Source organism: Plectropomus leopardus, chromosome 5 (genome assembly GCF_026936395.1).
Source record: "Plectropomus leopardus strain MGB_pleo_1.0 chromosome 5, ASM2693639v1, whole genome shotgun sequence".
NCBI lineage: Eukaryota > Metazoa > Chordata > Actinopteri > Perciformes > Serranidae > Plectropomus > Plectropomus leopardus.
The window spans coordinates 34,169,020-34,186,484 of record NC_142180.1 but is presented as its reverse complement, the minus strand read 5'-3'; the positions used below and the strand labels follow the sequence as shown (position 1 = coordinate 34,186,484).

General features: G+C 37.0%; 1 protein-coding gene across 1 annotated transcript; it reads right to left on the bottom strand.

Moving 5' to 3' along the window:
* Positions 1–19: 19 nt before the first annotated feature.
* tubgcp5 (tubulin gamma complex component 5) lies at positions 20–17,379 on the bottom strand. The gene is made up of 23 exons (XM_088078044.1): positions 16,848–17,379; positions 16,678–16,731; positions 16,110–16,218; positions 15,845–15,941; positions 15,669–15,748; positions 14,801–14,936; positions 14,579–14,696; positions 13,594–13,683; positions 12,623–12,716; positions 12,286–12,538; positions 10,928–11,130; positions 10,722–10,837; positions 9,516–9,784; positions 9,222–9,420; positions 6,660–6,848; positions 6,366–6,548; positions 6,161–6,245; positions 5,346–5,466; positions 5,049–5,200; positions 3,948–4,073; positions 2,466–2,554; positions 620–720; positions 20–477 (listed from the first exon to the last, which is right to left on the bottom strand). The coding sequence occupies exons 1-23, from the start codon at positions 16,982–16,984 to the stop codon at positions 431–433; spliced, it is 3,048 nt and encodes a 1,015-aa protein (XP_087934170.1). The 5' UTR covers positions 16,985–17,379; the 3' UTR covers positions 20–430.
* Between the last annotated feature and the right edge of the window lie 86 nt (positions 17,380–17,465).

Sequence of the window (17,465 nt, the reverse complement as noted above, 5' to 3'; positions counted from 1 at the left end):
AAATCATCAAATTAACTGATTACATTGTCAGCGCTACAGTCTTTTATTATAAAGCAGTGTTATATTATGGTGAATAACATCTTGGTACATACCTACAACATTGTGCAATAGTCATTGTGTTTCATATGTACACATTATTTACAATCAATACAACAGTGCCTTAAAAAATGTACAAAAGTTACACATTTTTAAATATAGAAGCAACTGTTTGTTCACAAGAAGTTTGAGGATTATGGGTCTAAAAAGACACAAATGATCCCCCAACATAGCGCAGTCCGAGTCCATCTCTGACAGTCGGAACAGATAATGACATCATATGTTGCACATCATCGTGAACAACGACAGCAGTCAGAGAGCAGACAGCAACGAGACACAGAAGCAAACAGTGGAGTTCAGTCCATCACATCAAAAAAGACACATGCACAGATCCTCAGCACTGCTCGAATCCTGCCATCAGAGAGAGGGCCAGAGACTCCACTGTACAGGAGGAAAAACACCAGATTACTTCTTGTTCATTATTGCGATCTTTGCATAAGGTCTATCATGAATGTACTGGCAGAATATCAATATGACGTAGTTTATTATAAATTTCGAGGCCTGGATCACTGTTTTCACTCACAATGAGGGAAGGAGCCGCGACATACAGCCTTGTTGAGTATCGTCACGAGGAACATGTGACAGTTTTTGAAATCTGATTCCATTTTATCAATGGACTCAATCCTGGAAGAGACAGATCACACAATATTTAGATACAAACAGGCTTGTCCAAAAAGCTACATCAGTGCAAATAATAATAATAGTATAAGTATTAAAAATACATAAGAATGTAAACATGTATGTGAATCTTTTAACCGTCTGTCTTAGGAGTTCCTCTTTGTTGTTACTGTCTTTATGGCCTCCTGCTGCCGTTGTTATGTGAATTTTATCATTTTATAAAATTCAAAACATCTTGCTGAAGGACTACAGTTGAGGCTAAAAGTGGCACATCTACAGAAATGTTAATTAATGTGTTGTCCGCATAAAAAAAAAATAGGAAAAATGAAATGTGTGGTGAAATGAAACAAATTCACCACAAAACATGACTTCAAACACTATATGTGTGCACTGATATTGTTACTTTACAGATACAAAACACACATTTCTTTAAGTTTATATGAAATTTACAGAGTCCTTATGGGGTCACATGGTTGGAAAAAAACTTAATGTGTAAATCTGTGCAAACGCATTTGAAAACTATGCCCTTTGATTCTCAATCTGTGTGTCATGGTACCCTTTGATTGGGTAGCAGACATTCCCAGCTAGTAATTTTTGGTTCTGAAAACATTCTGAGAATGGCACATTTTAATGTTTTAGTAATGTTTTCTAAAGCAAGTTTTCTTTTCGTTCCCAGAACGTTCATCTTAAAGTTAGGGCAACATTCTCTAAAAACATTAAAAAAAAATCAATTTTTTTCATTGTTAACATATTACATTACATTTTCATTAAAAATGTTCTGTAATCTCAGGCCCCAATAACATTTTCTAAATGTTGCTTTTAAAATGTTCTTCCTTTGTTCTCATGTAACATTGTGGGAACATTCAATGATCTGTCACCGCTCAACATCAACAAAGCGTTCTCAAAATGCTGAAGTTAAAACATCACATCTTTATATTGAACCTTATAGGAGATACTATTTGAAATGATAACATCCTTAAAACATTCTTTGAACATTAGATTAAAATGTTTTTATAAACTATATTGCAGCTTGAAGGTAACTTTAGCCAATGTTGTGGGAACGTTCCCGCTAGCTGGGTTTGTCCATGAAAAACACAGCCAATCTTAAAATAGGCACTGCCATCTAAACCAATTTTATCCGGTGATTTTGGGATCTCTATAAACACAAATATGCATGTTTGAGTATTTTTTTATAAAGATAAACTTCTTTTTGAACCAGTTTCCGTTATGTGATCACAGATCTCACTGGATCTCTTGGAATGAAACTTTTTCCATTCCCTCACATAAACTATGGTTTTTGTGTTTACTATTTGCTCTATGAATAAAAAAAAACCTAAATAATTCCAACTATGGTATTTCCAACACCCTAAAAACCTAAAAAACTCACATCAGGTAAAATAGGAACATGTCGCAGCCATAAATCCTACACCAACAAACAGAATGATTATTGCCTATATTTTGTAAAACAGGTCGCTACTAAGGATGATAATAATTAATCTATCAATTCTATGCTTTATCAAATATCACTTAATCCACTGTAAATTTTACCCATAATTGATGAAGGAAAGTGTTAACGATTTTGCAAATCTAGTCACTGTGTCATTCAAGTTTGCATTGCGATATAAAACCGGATACAAACCAGCGCGCACAGATTTACACATCCATTTACACAGATTTACACATCAAGTTTTTATAAATCACATTTTTTTCTCTGCCATGTGACCCAGAGAGGCTGCGTAAAAAGCTCTTACTTCCAGGCTCCGAATCCAGCTTGCCAGCGGTCAGAGAAGATGAGGACCAGATTGAGAACCTTCATTATTGCTTCCTTCACAAAACTGACCTGAGAAAACACAACAGCGTCGAACAAAAGTGAGCACGATTAGTGTTGTAAATGCATGTAGGAAACTCGCCCTGCCTGCTGCATCAGTCTGAACGTTTAATACAATAACTCAACAAGATATCAAGATTATATGATAGAAAAGATTTCACAGGGGAGTGATGTGTTACAGTGAGGTTTCAGAGCCGCTTCAGCTACAAAAAACTGCTGACACTGAAGTGTTGTTTAGCATTAAAAAACCTGCCCTCAACCAGATCCTCATTTGGACTTTATTTCGTCTATGTTAAAACATATTATAGAATGAAAAAAAATAAGGATATGTTTTTTTGTATATACACAAACATCTGAAAAGGAGTGTGAGGAAGTAAAGACTTATTAAATCCCACCCCTTCTCCATCAGTTAATGAAAAATAAAACGCGTCACTTCCATTTTATACAAAAAAGAAATTCCTATACAATATTCTATGTGCAACATATTTACATCGTTATTTAGAAAAGGAAAAAAAAAAGTGCAGAAGATAGAAAAAAAAATAAAATGTCAACCCCTGTTTTGCCCATTTATCTACAAAAAAATCATATCTTTATATGTTTTTTAAAATTGTTTCATGCTTGAACATGCTTTAACTCAGTCTTTAATCTATTCCATAATATTCCACCACAGATTAAATACAAACACCTTTCTTTGTTGTGTGCAGCCTGTGAATTTAAAGTTAGAGTTTCCCTCAGTCTCCTAAGAGTGAAGAATTGTATGAATGTGAAAACACAGAATGTGAGCAAAAGTGAATGAGCTAGATACCATTTATTTAGTATGCTTTTATCTACTTTTTATTTTAGGAATATGCATATGAATACTGCAATTTTAAGTCATCCACATTTTTATCTAATTTCTATCTGTACTCTATTAATATTATTATTCTACCAATTCTTTATGTTTTATTTATTCATTTATTTATTTTATTTATCTATTTTGCTCATTGTTTCTTACCGCCCGTGGATATTTTCCTGGAACTGAGTTTTGAATCCAGCATTTTATACGGGCCAAATTTTAAACCATGAATTACTCAAAGACTTTTCCAAGATATTGTGCTGCACATGCTTGTCCAACTTTATTATTTAAAAAAAATTAAAAATGGGAAAACAAAGAATTTCCCCTCAGAATATAACCTCCATCTCGATCACAGAAAACCTTTGAATGGTAGTTATTAATGTTATAAATTATTATTTGTGCTGTTTATAGTTCCACAATATCATGAATTTTTATTAATTTTGACTTTATAAATAATGTGTTAGTGTGATCTAGATATCCAACCTTATGAATGATTCTTATCGCTTTTTTCTGGAGAATGATCAGAGGATGCAAAACCTAAACCTTTTCTCTCCTGTCAGTGTTGTTTACCTTCTCCCTCAGTAGACATCGGTCATGAATAGTAGCCAGATATCTGTAGTGGATCTTGATCAGCTGGTCCAGGTCTTTTGCTTCCTGTACCTGGTGCTGAAACTCCAGTCCCGTGCTGTGCAGAATCTGACAGGAGACGATGTAGACAAAATTCAGATTGTATTCAGATTTTCGGATTTCAATTTAAAGGACCATACAAGTGGTTTTAATCAAATCTGTGTATTTTCCTGCTGCAATGTACCCATGTGACTTTTCAAATCTCGTATCTGCAGCGAACCGTAACTGCCGAATACAACTTTGAAAACTGGTCGGTTAAAAATATAAAGTTATAAAACAAATGTGGAAATAACGGTTGAAAACATCTAAAACCCCATGTATATGGTCTTTTAACAATGATACTATACTGGTTATATATAATCTTGTTTTTCTATTTGAAAATACTTATATGCAAGAAAAACGCGACTATAGTAAACAAACTGATCCAAATATTTATTGGAGCGTATGAGAGCAAACCCTATAAAAAGGTTATTTTAAAATTATACCTGGACCTTCAACAACATAATAATGAAAATACACTTAAAGTAAAAACAAAATGAGTACGAGAGGGTGATCTGATGATCACACACGAGGAATGGGAAGAAATATTTAGACAACAATGGAAAACGAGCTCGCCATCCTGGAGAGAATTTAGTTGGAAGAGACGCAAATCACTTCCATATCTTTGGAAGTGTCCCTCTTTGGTTCCTTTTTTGACTAAAATTCATGACATCCTGGAAACTTTTTTTTTTCAGCCAAAATTAAGTTGAACTGATGTGTCTGGTTAGACTGGAGGAACTCAAATGGAGAAATGAGAATTATTTACCCGTTTATTTCTGTATGTTCTCTTGAAAAAATAAAAGGAGAAATACAAACATGCGTGCTTTTCCGTGGAAGACATTTTGACCTTTCACAGGAAAAGCATGTGTGTAAATAATAAAATCATTGATCATTGAAATTCCATTTAGCTGCTTTGGTATCTGGTTTTGACGATTTTAAATGTCATTAGTGACACTTCTGGAGTCTATTAAGCTTAATGTGAAAAAGGTCTGCGCCGTGACTCACTCTGGTCATAATGTAGTTGTGGAGGCTGTTGACAAAGTGCATCAGTTTGACCCTCAGCAGACACATCCGGTGAATCTGCTGATTTATAGGCTCCTTGACTTTTACTTCCTCAGCCAGAGCTCCTTCCAGTTTCTTTGTGATGTCTGTGAAATCTGTCAGAAACAAACATGTTTACTGGCAGGATGCTCCGTATCCTGAGCATATTCAGGCATGATCGAGTTATTTTCACATATTAACAATTTATTTTGAAGAATTCAGCTCATTATGCTGATTAAAAAGTGCAACAGTAAGTCATACCGCTGAACCGAACTGTGTCCAAACTGTATTTGGCCCATTTGATCTGCAGCAGCAGGAGAAACACTTGATTGTAGATCTTCTGACACTCGGAGCTGATCACAATGTCGACAGGCCAGGGAACCTGTGGAGTATCAATCAATCAATAAATGTTTACATAAATAAAGATCTAAAAAAATACACAGAAAAATAAATAAAAGACTGAATAAACGCTTAAATAAATACATAAATAAATACACAATTTCTAGATAAAGGGATAAAGAAAGAAAGAAAGATAATCAAACAAGGCATACATAAATAAATATCTTAAATTTATTTCTCTTTTTTTACATTTATTTCTGTTTTTCTTTTGAATTTGTTTCTTTATTTGCATATATATTTATTTATTTTATAATGCTTATGTCATTTTTCATCCTTCATAGCTGTGAGTAAAATAAGTAAATAAATGTACAAATAAACACAGAAATAAATTAAGGGAGAAATAAACTAATAAAAGAATAAATAACATGCGGGTCTCAATAAATTCTGAGAAAAACAAATAAATGAAAGAAGAAATAAATACTGAAATAAATACATAAATACACATAAATACCATACATTTATTTCTGTACATTTCTGTTTTTTTGTATTTCTGCTTTTGTTTTTTTAATGCACTTTGTTATATCTGCGCTTATTAAATTATTTTATTTATTTACATATGTATTAATTTATTTATGACACTAACATCATTTTTTTTTATCCTCACAGTGGACAGTAAAATAAGTAAACATCAACATGCCACTTTGAAAAAGCATAAACAAAATGTACAGCCTTCTTACCTTGTAACTCAGGGTGAGCACTTCAAGATTATTCACAGGATGTTTTTTCCTGGCTGGGTCGATGGCCTCCAAGAAGATCGACAACCTTTAAAATATGAAGTGATGAAAAAATATTGACTTTTAGATCAAATAAAATAAACGCCCTTTCTTATCATCAGAGCACAACTTAGATCTGATTGGTGACTGATGAATGGGGATGTAGTACCTGCTGCTGTCCTCAGGGTAGCGCTGTCCCACTGCCTCCTGCAGCTGCACGTTGAGAAAAGACAGCTGCTGCCAGCTCTCCTTCTCCTGCACTTTGTCAAAGATGGCCGTGTAAAAGTCGTACATGGTGTCTCCAGCTTCCAGCAGAAAGTAGTTCCTCATAGCTTGGAGGTATTCCAGCAGCCTGCGGAGACATCGAGGAGCTCAAATGATTAATATGCTCGGACAAAATAAATAAATAATTACATTAAATAATTAAAAAACAAGCTCTCGCTGATATAAGGGTGATGTTTACCTGTAGTCTTTTTTCAGAGTCTTCATGAGGTTCCCGCAGCACTCGATGTACCTCCGCTCGATGTGGGGGTAGAGGCAGGAGCGCAGCGTGAGCTCAAAGGTTTGGCAGGTGACAGACTGAGATGAGCGGTCCACGATGAAGTCGCCTCCAGAAAAACGCTCGTGGAAGTCACTCTGCTCCAAGTACAGCCTGGGTGGGGGGGTGCACAGAAAAGAGCTTTTAAACTCTCTGGACTCACCAACACAAGTCTGGGACAAAAACAACACACATAATCCCTCTGAAATCTTTAGACAGCGCCATTTGAGAGATTATAAAACCGGCAGCTGTAAAAAGGCTTTATAGAAATGATTGCTAAATTGAAGCACTAAGCTTTGTTCTTGAAAGGATGACAGCAGTGGATTACAAAAGTGTTTGTTTTTTTTTTTCTAATGTTTTTATTTGCTTCATTGTTTGCTTTGTCTCTGCCTTTTGGGCTTTTGTCTACACGAAAAGTACCTTTTAGGTCACAAAAAAACATCCCTATAGGATGATTTTCAGATTTTCGTGTGTGCATGTGACGTCAAAGCGGCTGTGGCTCAGAGGTATAGCGGGTCGTCTTCTAAACTAAAGGTCAGCGGTTTGACCCCTCGCTCCTCCAGCAACATGTCGAAGAATCCTTGGGCAAGAGACTGAACCCCAAACTGCTCCTGATGCTGCACATCGGAGCGTGTGTGTGTGTGTGTGTGTGTGTGTGTGTGTGTGTGTGTGTGTGTGTGTGTGTGTGAGTAGTTAGTGAGTAGCAGATGGCACCATGTACGGTAGCCTTAGTCACCAGTGTGTGAATGTGTGTGTAAATCGGTGAATGTGACGTGTTAAAGCGCTTTGAGTGGTCCATTTACCAAGATCATCTATATGGGGCGTCACAAAGGAGGCAACATTTCGTGCAAAGACGGGGGTCTGCAGGTATCATGCACCTGAACTCAATCTTTTTAAGATCTTTTTTTTTTTTTTAGGTAAGTAATCAGTGTACAGTTTGTGTGGCTCTGTGCCGAGTTAAGCTTCATGTAGGAATATGGATGTTAGTGTGAGTTATGTTAATCTACATTTCACCAACAGGTAAGTGCAATTATAAAGTAAAAAGTCAGTATTAAGTTTAGTGGTAGTTTGACAGATTTGTGACATCAGAAATGTGGACTTTCATGCAAAAGAGCTAGAAATCATTTTTTTTTTAAATGAAATAAAATAAATAAAGAGATGGATAAATAAAATAAATCCTTCAAATTCAAATTTAAGACAATTTAATTACTTTAAAGCCTTATATTTATAAAATTTAATTTATGACATTTTAGGCCCTGCAGACACCCTGATGATGGCAAACGTAGCCAAAATGGTGTTGGCTCTTTTTTTTTTTTACATGGTTAGACATAAATATAAAGTCACTCTTACACTTTATTATCCTTTTTTGTAACTTACCACCCCCTTTTTTGTTTTTTCCCACCTATTTATTTGTTCCTTCTATATAGTTTTTTATTTATTTATTTATCTTTTTATTTCTATATATGTTTATCTATTTATTTATTCATTTATTCATCTCCCCTTTTACACAACTGAAAGGCCTTCGTGCTCATTCGGTTGTGTACTTCATTTTTGTACGTTCACAAAAACCAAAAAAAGAGAATTACAAAAAAAGAAGAAGAAGAAGAGAGGTGTCAGCATGCTCGACAGAGGTCATTGATCCAGGTAACCTTCTGGTTAGAGTTTTTTTAGGCTTCTGATTGGTCAGCATCTTCTTTGTGTGGCCAAAGGGTTTCAGTTATATCTCTGCCTGTTGGTTTGACCCGCTTTTGATGACACTTCAATTGTGGTTTTTTTTGCATTTTCAATGGTAGTAGATTTTTTTGGTGATGGGAGAGAGGTAGAGATGAACAGCATGCATGTGCGTGACAAAGACCATTTAGGACCGTCTAAACTAGAGTTTGGATTAAACGGGTTTTACCGCCATCGGAGGCTTTTCCTCCGACAACGTTGTCCCTGCTCAAGACAACGCCTGCACGCAGCTTTTGTTTACTCTGGAACGGTGCCTCTCCATCTTTTCTATTACGAACAAAACATAGAAAGCTCTCCTACGTGAGTGCGTGTCGTGTTAGGAAACTGTAAAGCAGCAGAGCTTTATAGACAGAAAGAGGAAGGGGCGGTTGGTGTGTTACGGCTGAGGAGCAGTACAAAGCCACTTCCCTAAACTTTATGTCACCCAGAGAGTCCCAAACGAGGCTCTGTGTCTGTTACACGGTCTGACTGAGCAGCAGACTATAAGACAGGATTTTATTCTTTTTAAAAATATAATGTCTTCATTCTAAATTTTCCAGAGCTCTCAGATGTGTTTTGAATGTGCAGACAGTTTTGATTATGAGCAGAGAAGTTGCTTAAACAAAAGAGCTAAAGTCCAAACATCAGTTATTATTGTTTTTTTTGTTTGTCTGCTTGTTTTCTACATCGTGGTATCAAATTTGGTATTGAGTATTGTAATTTTGCAAGAATCAGCACCAACTACTAGATTTTTGGTACCATGACATCCTCGCTCACCTGGCAAAGTTGATGGCCAACAGCGGATCATGGACGTCGTCGATCTCCAGGTGCTGAGCAATGATGGACTGCATCTTTATCAGGCTCCTCTTCGTGGCCTGTTGTTCGGTTACTGTGTCTGTGGGCGACTGCTCTTGGCTGCAAAGGCGCGACTGCACTGACTCCAGAAACAGCGTGTATAAGCTCTTCCTCTCTGCATCTGCAATGCAAAATTTTGACATCATTAAAAAAAATAAAAAAACAGCAATAAAAAAAAGCTTGAAACCTGAACTAGTTGAGGTGCAGGAAACTGACCTCTGGAGGATCTCTCAGACTGCTCTGCCTCTTTACAGTCCAGATTTTTCAGCAGCTGCATGGACTTCCCAGCCATGATGATCTGCTTGAGGACGGGTTTGAGGAAGGACACCATGGTGAGCTGCCTGTTGCTGGAGCTCTGATCCCCTCCGGAGCTGCCGCTGGCTGCGTCGTTCAGCTTCTCCTCGTTGTCCACCGTCTCAGACACACTGTACAGCGTGTAGGTGGCGTACCAGAAGTCCCTGTGGTTCACTGGGACGTCCTTGTTCCTGAGCAAAAAAGTCAGTTACTATAGTGTTGCCATCAAAACATTTTAAGAGTTTTGTTCAATTTCAAACCCATAAATTGAGTGCTTGATGCATGCGAAAACACAGTGGGACAAGATACAAGGTAATTTCAGTTCTTCACCAGAATCTAAATAACTCTAATACGTATAAAGAGGAAATGGGAACGGGAACTTAACACTGGAATTACAACAGAAGAAGGGTTTAATATGTGCAAATTACAACACACCACTACAAGAGACAACGGAAGGAATTTGGGTGGTAAAAATTTAACTTGCTCCTCAATTACACCTCAAATAAAATGTAAACAAACTGGTTCATAACAATCGTGTTGGCAGAAATGTGGCAGTAAAGAGGTTAACGCGTTTTCTAGTATTGTCATAAGTTACAGCAATCATGGGAAGATGTGAATGCTGCAGTTAAATATATTCTGGGATATGCAATAGCTAAGGAAGGCAAAGTTATGTATCTTAGATATATAAATGATTGTATTGTGCACTATAATAGATATTTGACCAAGATATTATTGATCACAAGCAAGAAAGCACTAACAAGGAACTGGTGAACCCAAACTGTGAGTGAGATTTATACCATGGAAAAATGACCTACCAGCTTAGACTGAGAGAAATGTTTTTGACGGCATATGGAGGAAATTGATGAACTACGACACGGTGGGAAAAACTTTGGATGTATAAACCTCAAAAGCCTGGATACATACAAACGCCTCTCTTTGAAAATAAACATCTGTAGCCATGACTGTTCTGCTTTTCTTTTTTTATGCTTGACTTTGATTTTTTTTTCTGTCTATCTCTCAAAGTGTGGAAAGAAAGTCACGAGTTAATATGAATGAAACTTTTGTTTGTATAAACAAACTTAAACACAATAAAAAAGAGATTCTTGTTCAACAATTTCTGCCGCAGACCTCTGGATGATGAACTCTTTGGCGGGGTCAAACAGGTGGCCGTGAACGATCCATTCATCCACAATCTCCAGATACGGTCTGACTGTCTCCGTCCACAGAGAAAATAACAAGGCCACCTAGTGAAGAAAGACAAAACCCGGGAATGATGGTACATGCAGACACTTTCTTCTATGTGTTAAATTCACTGATATTCAGGACAAACTCACCGCTTGCTCCGAAGCCTCCCCGGCGCTGTCGTACTCGATGATGGCTTTGTACAGCGTGTTGAGCAGGTGGGAGGCCCGGACCACGTTCGGGGTCTCAGGGGGGACCTCAGCGACCCCGGTGCAGAAGACTTTGTGCAGGACTTTGATCTGAGCCAGGTGAGGGTTGAGTCGCTCCAAAACCGCAGACAGGGTCACCGTCTCATCTGCAAAATAAGACAACTCATCAAATGTCAGCTGGCGTGAGAAATAAATCCCTCCTGGATGAGATACTCAAACCTGCGGTGTGAGAAACAAAAGCCTGACACAGCAACGCTGCGTAGAGTGCAACAGGTGTTCATTCAAGATCTGTAATATTCATAAAGAGCCATGATCACACGGGGACAGTTTGAGCCATCTGACATTAAAACAGGTGCTTCTCCCTCACCTGTCTCAATGCACAACTGTCCACCACCTTATTAAAATCCAGAGCTCTGACTGGATTACACATCCATATATGTACAGTAAAAAATCCTCTTATTTATTTAAGCTGTTGTTGACAAGTATTGTACATTGCTCAATCGCAACCGTTGTATGCTAGTAAGTTTTGCATCATTTTTTACACATTATTCTTTTTTTTTGTGCATCACTGATCATTGAGAACGAATCCTATTATCGAAACGATTACTGTAAACTAATAGCTAATTATGCACTTCACGTTAACAGGAGGTTAGGGCATTTAACTAATGTTAAATGTCTGAGTAACATGAAAAATGTTCTATAAATATAATGATTTTTTTCTCTACCCCAATATGGCAATATATATGGCAATATATTACTGTTAGGAATCAATACACTGACAGAAATATTGCAGTATTTTCTTTTTACAGTCCCGATTCTGTCATTATTTTAAACACTGCTTTATGTTAAAACAGTCTCACCCAATTTTGGGTCATCCTTATGTTTCCAGGCTCCTGTGTCTTTTCATATAAACTAACATTGTTGCAGATTGGTATGGGCTAACTTCAAAGCTCAAACTGCAGAAGAACAAAGGGATGCAGACATTTTAAATGCAGTTTGAATGTTAAAAATCTTCTCAGCCACTGTGGAGATATTAATGCATACAGACATGAAAACTTGTCCAAAAATCTAAGGGCGTGGGCTTCAAAGATCAGTAGCTTATAAGCTGTAGGCGGGTGACTTCAACATACTGACTGAGGGAAACATACATTGCTGAGAACATAAAACCCTTTGAAAAGTCTTTTTAGGAGGATACTGAGCTGGGGAACACAGGATCTCAGGAACAGAGTTACACTCCCCCTAATTCTTCGGTATCAAAAGTTACCCAACATTTCAACCCCCCCGAGTGTACTTGCACTTGCCGTTACATATGAGCTCTCTCTCAATTGTGGTCAGCTCCTCTTTGAAGCCGGTAAAGTACTTGTTGAGCGCCCACACAAAGGCCTGGTAGGTCCTGAAGGGAGGCTCAGAGCCCCTCTTGGAGCTGTAGGAGGAACCGGAGCCCGGTGGGCACGGCTCCGAGCTGTACCCCGTCACCTCGTCTATGAACCTCTGCAGCCTGAACACCGCCTGCCCGTACACGGCGATATGCTCCAGAACAGAGCGCAGACAGTTCTGCAGCACAGAGAGAAAAGACTGTTTACACAGCGGACAGGAGACAAATTTAATAAGATAAAATGCAAACAACTCACAACTTACACTGGTGAGATGAGTTACCACCACGTTGTTCCTTACGGACACTTTTCCATCGTGTTGTTGGAATATAAAGTGTTTCTTAACCCCAGAGAGAAGCCTGCAAAACAGTCACAGAGATCCACTTTCAGATCAAAATCAAGATTTTAATATGAGCCTGAAAAGGAAATTAGTCTTTTAAATCCAACAAGCACTTTTACATGATACAATGTGGTTTTTGAAGTGTGCTTAACCCTTTGAAAACTGGAGTGTCATCCTTTTCTTGTGCTGCTTTCAGACGACTTTCACAACTATTCAAACCTTTGAACCCTTTGAAATCGGTGCGATTTCTTTCAAAAACATGGCAAAAAAGGCAATCAGCAATTTGGTGAGCAATGTTTCACAAATTACAAGAGATCAGTAGATTCGATTAGTAGATTAGTAGATTAGAAAATTATTTTTAAAAAGCTAGGGAAAAATGTCTAGGACAAAAATCGAGCAAAAAACTATATTTATAATTATCATAATTACATGTTAAAATTAGGTTACAAAATTATTATATTTTTAAGCTCTTTCAAAGGTCATGTCTTTGAGTCAACTATCTCTCTTTTTTTAAAAAACTAATTTTCAGGTAATTTAAATGTGTATTTTAGTACGTTCTTGCTAATTTTTGGTTCTTTTGTTGCTCATTGCCGTCTTTCCATGTTTTTGAGCCGATTTACTCGGTTTCAAAGGGTTAATGTTTTTAGTATTGTAAGGAATGGTGTGTTTTTTAACTTTTCTGCACCAATCATAGTGGTGCTCCTAACTTTGTTGTATTCTGCACATTACAACGATAAAAAAGGCCTTCTGTTCTATCCTACTGTTGTATAAGGACACAAATGTTTGAGGACGTGTCAGATATTGAAAAAAGTATCAATTTTAAGAGAGAAGATAAAACGTCTTTGTAAGTTTGTACAGTGAACAGAGTCACACACCACAGCATCATCACATCTTACCACAAGGTCTCCCGAATTACTTGGGTCTCGGTGACAAAGGCCTTTTCTTCCGGCAGATACAATGGATCAGTGTTATACAAGTGCTGATCCCTGAAAAGAGAGGAAGCCGAGGGGTTAACATTCCTAGTCATCTCAGCTCACAAATACCTCAAAGTTACCTTCTATGTTTGTTAACCAGACTATTTTAATATGATCAAACAGACACACAATTAGTCTTTACTTGTACCAAAACATTTAATACAATATTTACTGATTTATTAGTTATTTTTTGGAGGATGTAAGTTGTAAAAATACCAAATTGGAACAAAAAAAGGATTTTTTTTTATACTGCTTAGTTATATGATTGTATATTTTTATAGCTAATATGGCTTGGAAATATAAGTTACTGGTGCAAGCTTTGAAAAATGATGCCTAGCATTTAAGCCAAACAACAGAAAATGTATGTAAAATAGTGGATTCCCCTTATCCCATGGGGGATGCATGACACAGACATAAAAAATATGAAAATTATTAGTAAGAATAAGCGTAAAATCATAGTGGGGGGAATAAATTTAAAAGTGAAGTTAATATAGTCATAAGTAAAAAATAATAGCAACACATTTATGCTATGACCAAATACAGTCAAAATGTACATAACAAAAGTTATATCAGAAGATACTGCTGCAATATTGTTTTGTTTAGGAAAATACTTTAAGAGCATTTTTGTTGTATGCCAAACAGAAAATAACAGGTGACAAAACAAACATACTCAATCTCTGTTACATTCTTAAATTTAACAATATTTTTTCAAGAAACATTATGACTTTATTCTTGACCTCTAGAGTCAAAGTAAATAAGGCTTAAAAACTTTTATACCTATTTCAGTATTTCTATAAAAGTGTCCCAAACGCTGCTGTTAGTGTTGTGGTAAAAAAAAATAATTAAAAACAACTTGATTAATTCGTCCTACATTCTCACGTTCAGTCCTGTATAACAGTTTACTTACCACACATTGAGTAAGTTGGAGTGTAAATGCAAGCTGTGAGGAAATCGAGGAGCGTGAGCCACCCAATACGGCGTCACAACATGCTGTTCAAGCCAGGCCCGGGCGTCAGGCTCGCCCACTGGGAAGACACAAACTGGAATTATTTTGCATATTCAAAATAGGCTTTAGTGTACTGTCGCCGCACCGAGGCTTGTAATGAAGAGCTGCGTGATCTGTTAACACCTGTCCATGTAACTGGAACTGTCTTGTTGTTGATGTCCTGGTCTTCCTGCGGCGTTCTGTCCAACTGGATACCAGAGTCTTCCCTGCTGATTGGCTGCTCGCTGTCATCGTCCTCGCTCTCCTCCTCAGACCACTCCTGAAAACCAGTCAAGACAGATTAGAAACTAATTGTGGAACTGGTTTATTGCTTAATTTGCTACAGCTTTAAAGCCTCTACACAGGACAAAAAAGTAACTTAATTAGCAATAAAATAAGTAATATATAAATGAATACAGAAATAAATAAATATTAAAATAAATACAGGAATGAATACAATACATAAAACATATATATATGGAAGTTAATATACAAATAAATGTATAAATAAATACATAAATAAAAATTTTAAATTGTGTAAATAAATACAGTAATACATGAATAAATAAAAGCTGAAATAAATACAGAAATTACTAAGCAAATAAAATGACAAAAATAAAATAAATGTTGAATAAGAATGGAAATATACAGATAAATGCATAAATAAATAAATAGATTTTTAAAAATTAATGATAATTAAACAGGATATAAATAAATACCTTACATTTATTTCTAGATTTCTGCACAAGTAAATTCATTTTTTAAGTATTTCTGTGTCTGTATGTTAATGCGACAGGAGGTCTTTAGCTCTACATTTATTTCTTTATTTCAGCACATATGTAATCTTATATCCATAATTATTTCTTTATACATTTATTTAATAATCGATACTTTTATAATTGTTTGTCCTCCATACCTACACACACATAGTACGACACAACAACAATATTTAACTGTGGGTATTGTGGACACTCATGTCCATGAAGACGGGGTTTGGTTATGATTTACTCACAGGAGTGTCTGGGTATGGTCCGATGTCTATGTCCTCGCCCTCCATCAGATATTTAGCCCAGTCAAAGTTGTCCTCCTCCTCTGCAGACACAAAGAAGATGTGATATTGTGATACTGATTAACACCGACATGTAAAGGGATTTAACCCTTTCACATGTAAAATCAAGTCTCACTCACCGGCCTCCTTCACCCTGGGTCTCTCAGTAAAGTTTGTATTTGAGGGGGATCCCGATAAGAAGAGTAGCAGTGACAGGACACTGTAATGTGCATCAGTCTGCAAAAAAAAAAAAAAAAAAACATAGAGAGCTGTCCTGATTTTACATAATTTGTCACATTTTTGCCAGGATATTATGACTTTTGGCTTGAGGAAACATGAGCCAGAAGAAAATGTTTCTATTAGGGATTTGTCTTCAGAGAAATGTTAGGCCCAAATCAGTTTTACCTTTGTTCCCTCTGTATTAGGTAAAGGTGAGTTCAGAAACTCTTCAGTCAGCCTCATCCAGCTTTCTGCTTTACTCAAGTCTGAGTGAACCATGAGCTTCTCGTAGATTCTGGAAAACACAGCAGACACAGCTTTGTCACACACACGACACACTGTTTACTGAGATAATCTTTTCTTTATCCTTCCTGTATATTTTGTTTCTTAAGCAACAATAAAAAGGGATTTTTTAAATGCACCTATCATTATAAATAAACAAATAAAACGAGCTTTTACCAGCTGCAGCATTAAAGTGATGAACATATAAATGCATTAATAACAAAAAAACTCTAATATTATAAGATGAAATATTCTGCTGTTCTTTTAATTTCGGTATCTTAAATAGGCTCTATTTTGTCACAGAGTATTTCTGCAATGTGGCACTGCTGCTTTTGCTTAAGTAAACGATATAACTCCTCCTTCCAGCCCTGAATATAGCAATTACGCCAGTAAACACCGGTTATGACCCTGTAAAAGACAGTAGTCAGTCTGTGCAACAGGTCAGAGCAACTGGCACCACAGTCTCACTCACCCACTTATACTGCGCTGGACTTTATGGCTGTCCACGTCCAAATAACGATGAAACCTGTCGAGAAACAAAATTATCTAACATTAAACCAGCATGTGGCTAACGTTTGTTTACATATTAGCATGCTAACAAGCTAGCTCCGAGCTCCTTTTTGCTGTCAATGGTGAAGTCACCTGAAGTTGGACCAGGCGAATTTCAGTGCCAGCTGAAAGTTCTGGTCCTCCTCGTCCTCCTCGACCCCGCTGATGCATTTTATCAGCTTTTTGGTTTCTCTCTCGGTCTCCTTTTCGAAGGTGCTCCAGTGAGCCATGTTTACAGTGGAGCCGCAGTTAGCTTCACGCTACAAGCATCTACGTGTAGCTAGCTATAGGTCGGTCTTGCTGCTGGCCTGGTGGTTCTACGAGCTAAACACGAAAAAGAAACTGTTAGCCGGTGCCATTGGTTTTGACAGTTTTATCTATTTTCCCATTGATTCCTTCAGTACAGCGCAGCGTTAGCGAATATGCGCTTCCTAGCACAGCACAAGCATGTCCCGCCCTATTTTTCCTTGCTGTGCCTCTGATTGGTTTAGCATGACATCTTCCTAAAAGTAACCAATCAAATCAACGAAGGTAACGAGTACTAGCCAATCAGAGGGAGAGTAGGGCGGGTCATGTCTTCACTATTCTATGAAAAGAAATTCGCGCCTCCAGCAACAAATGAACAATCCCTCATCCCAAAAATTCAGTCTTAATTTGTTATGTAATATGTATCTAATGAGAGACTTATCACTTAAAATCAGGATATTTTTT

What these genes read in the sequence shown, in the direction of transcription:
- tubgcp5 (XM_088078044.1), bottom strand. Translation starts at nt 16,984, where the DNA reads ATGGCTCACTGGAGCACCTTCGAAAAGGAGACCGAGAGAGAAACCAAA. An exon ending in GGGAGGCTTCGGAGCAAGCG is followed by an intron (nt 10,838 to 10,927) that starts GTGAGTTTGTCC and finishes TTTCTTCACTAG; the next exon opens with GTGGCCTTGTTATTTTCTCT. An exon ending in TACCCTGAGGACAGCAGCAG is followed by an intron (nt 6,246 to 6,365) that starts GTACTACATCCC and finishes CATATTTTAAAG; the next exon opens with GTTGTCGATCTTCTTGGAGG.